Source organism: Lacerta agilis, chromosome 2 (genome assembly GCF_009819535.1).
Source record: "Lacerta agilis isolate rLacAgi1 chromosome 2, rLacAgi1.pri, whole genome shotgun sequence".
Lineage (NCBI taxonomy): Eukaryota > Metazoa > Chordata > Lepidosauria > Squamata > Lacertidae > Lacerta > Lacerta agilis.
Genome location: NC_046313.1, coordinates 111,778,378 through 111,786,131, shown reverse-complemented (window position 1 = coordinate 111,786,131; position 7,754 = coordinate 111,778,378). Strand labels below are relative to the sequence as shown.

General features: G+C 49.3%; 1 protein-coding gene across 1 annotated transcript; it reads right to left on the bottom strand.

Moving 5' to 3' along the window:
- Positions 1-1,278: 1,278 nt before the first annotated feature.
- LOC117042746 (zinc finger protein with KRAB and SCAN domains 7-like) lies at positions 1,279-6,848 on the bottom strand. Its single transcript, XM_033142379.1, has 4 exons — positions 6,712-6,848; positions 4,940-5,393; positions 3,334-3,472; positions 1,279-2,086 (listed from the first exon to the last, which is right to left on the bottom strand). Exons 2-4 carry the CDS (start codon positions 5,348-5,350, stop codon positions 1,326-1,328), a joined length of 1,311 nt encoding a protein of 436 aa, XP_032998270.1. The 5' UTR covers positions 5,351-5,393; positions 6,712-6,848; the 3' UTR covers positions 1,279-1,325.
- Positions 6,849-7,754: the final 906 nt, after the last annotated feature.

The window sequence follows — 7,754 nt, the reverse complement described above, 5'->3', positions numbered from 1 at the left end:
AGGAAGATGCTCCATGAAAAGGGAGGTGTGTTGGGCCGTGCTGAAGAGGGCCGCAATGAGTAGGAATGGTGGGAGCCTCCCCCTGCTCCTGATCGGGATTCTGACTCTTCCCAGGAGCAGGAAGACAGTATAGATTTGGAATGGTGGTTTACAGAGGGACTTAGTTTAGAAGGCAGAAGCTGGGAAATTCTGGATGGGGAACAGCTAGGAGAAGCAACACTGGAAGAGAGAGGGTTAACAGATTCACAGTCTCTGAACATCATTCAGATATATTTGAACATGGCTATCATATCACCCCTCAACCTTCTCTTCTCCGGGCTAAACATACCCAGCTCCCTAAGCCGTTCCTCATAAGGCATCGTTTCCAGGCCTTTGACCATTTTGGTTGCCCTCCTCTGGACACGTTCCAGCTTGTCAGTATCCTTCTTCAACTGTGGTGCCCAGAACTGGACACAGTATTCCAGGTGAGGTCTGACCAGAGCGGAATACAGTGGTACTATTACTTCCCTTGATCTAGATGCTATACTCATATTGACGCAGCCCAAAATTGCATTGGCTTTTTTAGCTGCTGCATCACACTGTTGACTCATGTCAAGTTTATGGTCTACCAAGACTCCTAGATCCTTTTCACATGTACTGCTCTCAAGCCAGGTGTCACCCATCCTGTATTTGTGCCTTTCATTTTTTTTGCCCAAGTGAAGTACTTTACATTTTTCCCTGTTAAAATTCATCTTGTTTGCTTTGGCCCAGTACTCTAATCTGTTAAGGTCATTTTGAAGTGTGATCCTGTCCTCTGGGGTATTAGCCACCCCTCCCAATTTGGTGTCTTCTGCAAACTTGATCAGGATGCCCTCAAGCCCATCATCCAAGTCATTGATGAAGATGTTGAATAAGACTGGGCCCAAGACAGAACCCTGTGGCACCCCACTAGTCACTTCTCTCCAGGATGAAGAGGAGCCATTGATGAGCACCCTTTGGGTTCGGTCAGCCAGCCAGTTACAAATCCACTGAATGGTAGCATTGTCTAGCCCACATTTTACCAGCTTCTTTACAAGAATATAATGGGGCACCTTGTCAAAGGCCTTGCTGAAATCAAGATAGGCTGTATAATACACTTATTTACCTAATTCACACATTACATTTTTCTGATGTACAAAAGAAACCATCAAATATTTAAAAAGGAAAAGAAAAAAAGCATGTTAAGCAGCCTTTCATGGGGCTTATTCTATGCAAAACCTTCATTTAAAAAAAGAAAACCCAATTCCCGAATATATACAGTTATGAACCCCCCCGAAGAGCAAACAGAATCGGGCAAAAGGACCGCTTCACAACCAGTCAGTGCACTGGAAGGCCTTCTCACGGGTGTGCAGTTTCTGGTGGGTCATGAGGATGTCCCTGCGACCAAAGCTCTTCCCGCACACCAGGCACTTGAAAGGCTTCTCCCCGGTGTGGGCCCTCTCGTGGATGACGAGGCAAGTCCTCTGACTGAAGCTCTTCCCGCACTCGGAGCACTTGTAGGGCTTCTCCCCCGTGTGGGTCCTCCGGTGGGTGACGAGGAACTGCTTCCTGCTGAAGCTCCTGCCGCAGTCGGGGCAGATGTAGGGCTTCTCCCCCGTGTGGGTCCTCTCGTGCTTGATCAGGTCCGACTTGGAGATGAAGCCCTTGCCGCAGTGCGAGCAAATGTAGGGCTTCTCCCCCGTGTGGATCCTCTCGTGCTTGATGATGTACGACTTGCGGCTGAAGCTCTTCCCGCAGTACGAGCAGGAGTAGGGCCTCTCGCCGGTGTGCGAGCGCTGGTGCTCGATCAGCTCCGACCGCCACACAAAGCCCTTCCCACATTCCGGGCACTTCTTCAGGCGCTCGTCTTGGATCCGCGGCTGCACAGCCACTCCTCCCTTGGCCGGCTGGTAGCCCTGCGGCCCGCAAACCAGTTTGTCCCTCCCGTTCTCCGGGCGGCTTCCCGGCAGGCTCTCAGAGGCTTCCCCTAGATCAGGACTGTTCCACTCGGCAACCCCCAAAAGCATCTCGTGAGGCCTCGGATCTGCGGAATGGTCTGTGTCGTCCTCCCTGCACGCTCTCTCGGAACCTGCCGGAAAGGAGGAAATCAAAACTTAAGTCATTACCTAATATGGGGGTGTGGTGGGGTGGGGAGGGAAATCTCAAGTAATAATAATAATAATAATAATAATAATAATAATAATAATAAATTTTTATTTATACCCTGCCCTTCCCAGCCAAAAACCGGGCTCAGGGCGGCTAACACCAATTAAAATCACAGCAAAAACATAAAAACAATCAATTTAAAATACAGATTAAAATACAAATTCAAAATTAAAACTGCAGTCTCATTTTCATATAGCCCACCAATAAAAGAATGAAGCATAAGGATCAAACAGAAACCAACCCAAAGGCCAGGTGGAACAGCTCCGTCTTGCAGGCCCTGCGGAAAGATGCCAAATCCCGCAGGGCCCTGGTCTCTTGTGATAGACTGTTCCACCAAGTCGGGGCCAATACTGAGAAAGCCCTGGCCCTAGTTGAGGCCAACCTAGCATCTTTGTTGCTCGGGACCTCCAAAAGATTATTATTTGAGGACCTTAAGGTCCTACACGGGACATACCAGGAGAGGCGGTCCCTTGGGTGCGAGGGTCCTAAGCCGCATAGGGCTTTAAAGTAAGCTTACACACTCCCTGTTGAGGCATCTGACTGGCTACTGTGAGGTAAAATGTAAATGTAAAGGTAAAAGGTAAAGGACCCCTGGATGGTTAAAGGCCAGCCAAAGGTAACTATGAGGTACAGGGCTCATCTCTCTTTCAGGCCGAGGGAGCCAGTGTTTGTCCACAGACAGCTTTCCGGGTCATGTGGCCAGCATGGCTAAACCGCTTCTGGTGCAATGGGACACCATGATGGAAACCAGAGCGCACGGAAACGCCGTTTACCTTCCCGCCACAGTGGTACCTATTTATTTACTTGCACTGGTGTGCTTTTGAACTGCTAGGTTGGCAGCAGCTGGGACAGAGCAACGGGAGCTCACCCTGTCGCAGGGATTCGAACTGGGGCATTATTGGGTTATTGTTGCTATTTTGATTTTATATACTGTGATCTTTTTATGTGAACCTCCGGGTATAGGGCAGTACCTAAATTAAATAAATATATAAATATAAACACCACATACAGATAAATAAAATGAGAGAGCACTGTGAGGCTGTATAATACAGAATTGCTCAAGCAAGGCAACATCTCACTCATACCACCACTGCCTGACCTCACACCTCTTTCAACCAGCAATACATAAGCCACTCACACTCAAACCAGCATAGAAAGAGGAGTCCTCACCCAACAAGGCCGTGTCTCTGTCGTCGTCCTCCTCCTCCTCCTGCTTCATCTCCCCTAAGACGACCCTCCGCCAGGTGTCTGAGGAAGCGTCTTCAGCGGCGGGGAAATGAGCAGCCTCTTCTTTGAACGGGCCCAACATCTGAAACAGGAGCACAAGACATTGAAAGGAGATGAGGCAAGGATGAGGCTGGTTGCTGGCGAGTTCAAGGGGCTGGTTTGAGTGAGCCCTAGAAAGATTGGGACCAGGATACCTGAAAAATCATCTCTCCCTTCAGAGACCCAACCGGTCACTGCATCACCTGAAGATACAATATTATTTTATTTATTCATTGCATTTAAATCCCACCTGTTTTCCTCAAACTGATAGAACCTGGCTTCATCACGGTGTTCTGTTGTACCAGAAGCGGCTTAGTCATTCTGGCCGCATGACCCAGAAAGCTGTCTGTGGGCAAATGTCAGCTTCCTTGGCCTGAAGCGAGATGAGCGCCACAACTCCACAGTCATCTTTGACTGGACTTAACCATCCAGGGGTCCTTTACCTGTTACCTTAGAATTGGTAGGGACTCAAACATTCATCTAGTCCAACCCCCTGCAATGCAGGAATTCATGCCCTGGGTGGGCACGAACCACCAACCTTCTGGTTAACAGTCAAACGCGTTGACCCACTGCGCCGGAGGAGGAGGAGGGTGCCTATGGAATACCCACAAGCAGGACCCAAGCATAGGAGCCCTCTCCCCCACTGCGGACTCCAGCAAACTGATATTGAAGGTGACCCGGAAACTACAATTAATCCAGAATGCAGCAGCTAGACTGGTAACTGGGAATGGCTGCCGAGACCATATAACACCAGTCCTGAAAGACCTACATTGGCTCCCAGTACGTTTCTGAGCACAATTCAAAGTGTTGGTGCTGACCTTTAAAGCCCGAAACAGCCTCGGCCCAGTATACCTGAAGAAGCATCTCCACCCCCATTGTTCAGCCCAGACACTGAGGTCCAGCTCTGAGGGCCTTCTGGCGGTTCCCTCACTAAGAGAAGGGAGGTTACAGGGAACCAGGCAGAGGGCCTTCTTGGTAGTGGCGCCCGCCCTGTGGAACGCCCTCCCTTTAGATGTGAAGGAAATAAACAACTACCTGACTTTTAGAAGACATCTGAAGGCAGCCCTGTTCAGGGGAGTTTTTTAATGTTTGATGTTTTATTGTGTTAATATTCTGTTGTGAGCTGCCCAGAGTGGCTGGGGAAACCCAGCCAGATGGGCACCAGGTAAATAATATATTTATTATTATTATTATTATTATTATTATTATTATTATTATTATTATTATTATTATTATTATCATGAAGTGTTACCACTTCCAACTGTGGAGACAGAGCAGGACCACGATGCTAGTAGCCATCAATGGTCCACTTCATGCATTAGTGCAAAACAGTGCGCTTCTGAGTATCAGTTCTCAGAGGCTTCAGCAGGAGAGAGATGCTGTTGCGAGCAGGTCTTGCTTGGGGGCTTCCCATTGGAGCATCTGTTTGGCCACTGTGGGAAACAAGATGCTGGGCTAGACGGAGCCCCTTTGGCCTGACCTCTTCCTGGGTCCTTCCTAACATCCTCACCAGCTCTTCCTGCTTCTCGTCCTCTTGCTGCCGCAGCAGGAAGTCCTCCACCAGGGCCACGGCCTGGGAACAGTTCTCCGGCTCCATGTCCCTGACCCAGTTCTGCACTTCTGGTGGCAGGACAGCCAGGAACTGCTCCAGCACCACCAGCTCCAGGATCTGCTCCTTGGTGTGCCTCTCAGGCTTCAGCCACAGGTTGCACAGCTCCCAGAGCTGGTTGCACACTTCCCTCGGCCCCTCGTTCTCCTGGTAGCCGAACTGCCGGAAGTGCTGTCGCTGCGCCTCTGAGCTGGTTGGTTCTTCCTCGGGGATCTCCTCCTTCACCTTCAAGCAGTTGACTTTGTCGCTGCCCCACAAGCCGCTCTCTGTCAGCTGGGTTTCTTTACAGAGGTCCGGCAGGAGGCGGGCCATCCTCTCGCTCCCCTCCGAGATGCTGACCGAGGCGACGGCTGTGCTGTTGAAGGGAGAAAAGAAAAATTGGGAGCTGGAAATCTTCCTTGGCCAAAGGCTACCTGCTAGAGTAGGGGGAGCCTTGCATTAAGGCACCAGCCTAGTAGCCACAGAGTCATAGAATCACGGAATTGTAGAGTCGAAAGGGACCCAGAGGGTCATCCAGTCCAACCCACTGCTATGCAGGAATATTTTTCCTGAACCCACGACCTTGAGATCAAGTGTCTCATGTTCCGTTGACTGAGCTATCTATCGGGCAGTGTGGAGGAGTTGTGGAAGTTTCTGCCTGAACTTTATGGAATGCAAACTGGGCACCACAGTTCAAGAAGGATACTGACAAGCTGGAACGTGTCCAGAAGGGGGCAACCAAAATGGTCAAAGGCCTGGAAACGATGCCTTATGAGGAACGGCTTAGGGAGCTGGGTATGTTTAGCCTGGAGAAGAGAAGGTTAAGGCGTGATATGATAGCCATGTTCAAATATATAAAAGGATGTCATATAGAGGAGGGTGAAAGGTTGTTTTCTGCTGCTCCAGAGAAGCAGACATGGGGCAATGGATTCAAACTACAAGAAAGAAGATTCCACCTAAACATTAGGAAGAACTTCCTGACAGTGTGAGCTGTTCGGCAGTGGAATTTGCTGCCAAGGAGTGTGGTGGAGTCTCCTTCTTTGGAGGTCTTTAAGCAGAGGCTTGACAGCCATCTGTCAGGAATGCTTTGATGGTGTTTCCTGCTTGGCAGGGGGTTGGACTGGATGGCCCTGGTGGTCTCTTCCAACTCTATGATTCTATGGAGTAGGATCAAGTGCAACGTAAGAAATAAAAGAAGCAATAAAAATATAAAAATCGCCCGGACGTCTAGCACAGGACATTACACTTGCTACAAAAGGCAGAAAAATAACTGAGGTGGTCCTCCATCAGCAATATTCAAGCGGTCCATTGGGCGGAAGGGGGGCGGGAAGTTTGGAAACCACTGGTAAAATAAACAGACTATACTATGTCTAAGGAAAGATGCTCTTTATTTTAAAGAACGTGGGGTAGCATTCAAAGGATCCAGCTTGCCACCCCCTCATTCTGCACAAAGACTCACTCTCTGTTCCACTTGAAGTGTGCATCATCCAAACAAAATATCGAAGGGCTCCTCATTTTTCTGCCGCTCTCCCCTACCTGGCAGGCAGAAATCCAACCAAGGATGTTTCCCCAGCCTTCCCTCTCCTCCCCAGCCCCACGGCAGGGAAAAGCTTCCCCAGTTGCACCTCTGCCTGCCATGGAGCCCATTTGAGGCCCAGCACACCCTCCTTTCCCCCTCCGCCCTTCCCACTTGCCTGGTTCTTTCGCAGCCACCGGAAAAGTCCTTCCGAGCCCTGATTATCTGCGCGTGGGAAAATTCAAAGGCCACTTTCCCACGGGAAGCGGAACAGGAAGTGGCATTTGATTGTTTTTGTTCTCTCCCTTTACTGCCGCAGAGTAGCTTCCGGTCTCTCTAGGAGGCGAGATTCCCTCACCTTAACCCCTTGCTTAGCAAGTTACAGGTTGGTAGCCGGGTTGGTCTGCCATAGTCAAATCAAAATAAAATAAAAAATTCCTTCCTAGTAGCACCTTAGAGACCAACTAAGTTTGTTCTTGGTATGAGCTTTCGTGTGCATGCAAGAAGAAGTATCTGAAGAAGTGTGCATGCACACGAAAGCTCATACCAAGAACAAACTTAGTCAGTCTCTAAGGTGCTACTGGATAGAATTTTTTTACCTTGCTTAGCAAAAGAGCCTTAATGCTGATTGTGACAAAGGTCGCTGACATGGGGGTACATCAGATGTTGCTGAACAACTCGCATCGCCCCTGGCTGGGGATGGCAGGAGTTGCACTCTGTTAACGTCTGGAGGACACGACATTTGGGACTAACCCTGGGTTGGGAAACCTGTGGACATTGCTGGACTCCGATTGCGTACATATCATACATTTTGAGTACATATTCTTCCCCACCAAAGGATGGCTGGGGAAACCCAGCAAGATGGGTGAGGTATAAATAATAAAATGATGATGATGATGATGATGATGAAGAAGAAGGAGAAGAATTGGAGATGTAAATTTTCTATGGGTGCTGGGAATTGTAGCTCTTTGTGGGGTAAACTGCAGTTCCCAGGATTGGGGCATGTGTGTAATTTAAATATACGCTTGATTCCCATCAATCCCAGCCAGGATGACCAACAGATGGCATGAAAGGGGAAGAGGAGAAGTTAGCTTTGTACAGGTGCAGTCTCCAATTGCTTGGGGAAAACCCTGGAGAGGAGGGGATCTTCAGTCTCAGCAAGGGGGACAGACCTGCCGGAGATCAGTTGCTGTGCTTATTAGGCCTGACACTGTTAATCAT

Excerpts from the sequence above, each read along its gene's own strand:
- LOC117042746 (XM_033142379.1), bottom strand. The coding sequence starts at position 5,350 with ATGGCCCGCCTCCTGCCGGACCTCTGTAAAGAAACCCAGCTGACAGAG. Across the intron at positions 3,473-4,939 it reads ACGAGAAGCAGGAAGAGCTG|ATGTTGGGCCCGTTCAAAGA; the intron begins GTGAGGATGTTA and ends CTCCTGTTTCAG. Across the intron at positions 2,087-3,333 it reads CAGAGACACGGCCTTGTTGG|GTTCCGAGAGAGCGTGCAGG; the intron begins GTGAGGACTCCT and ends CCTTTCCGGCAG.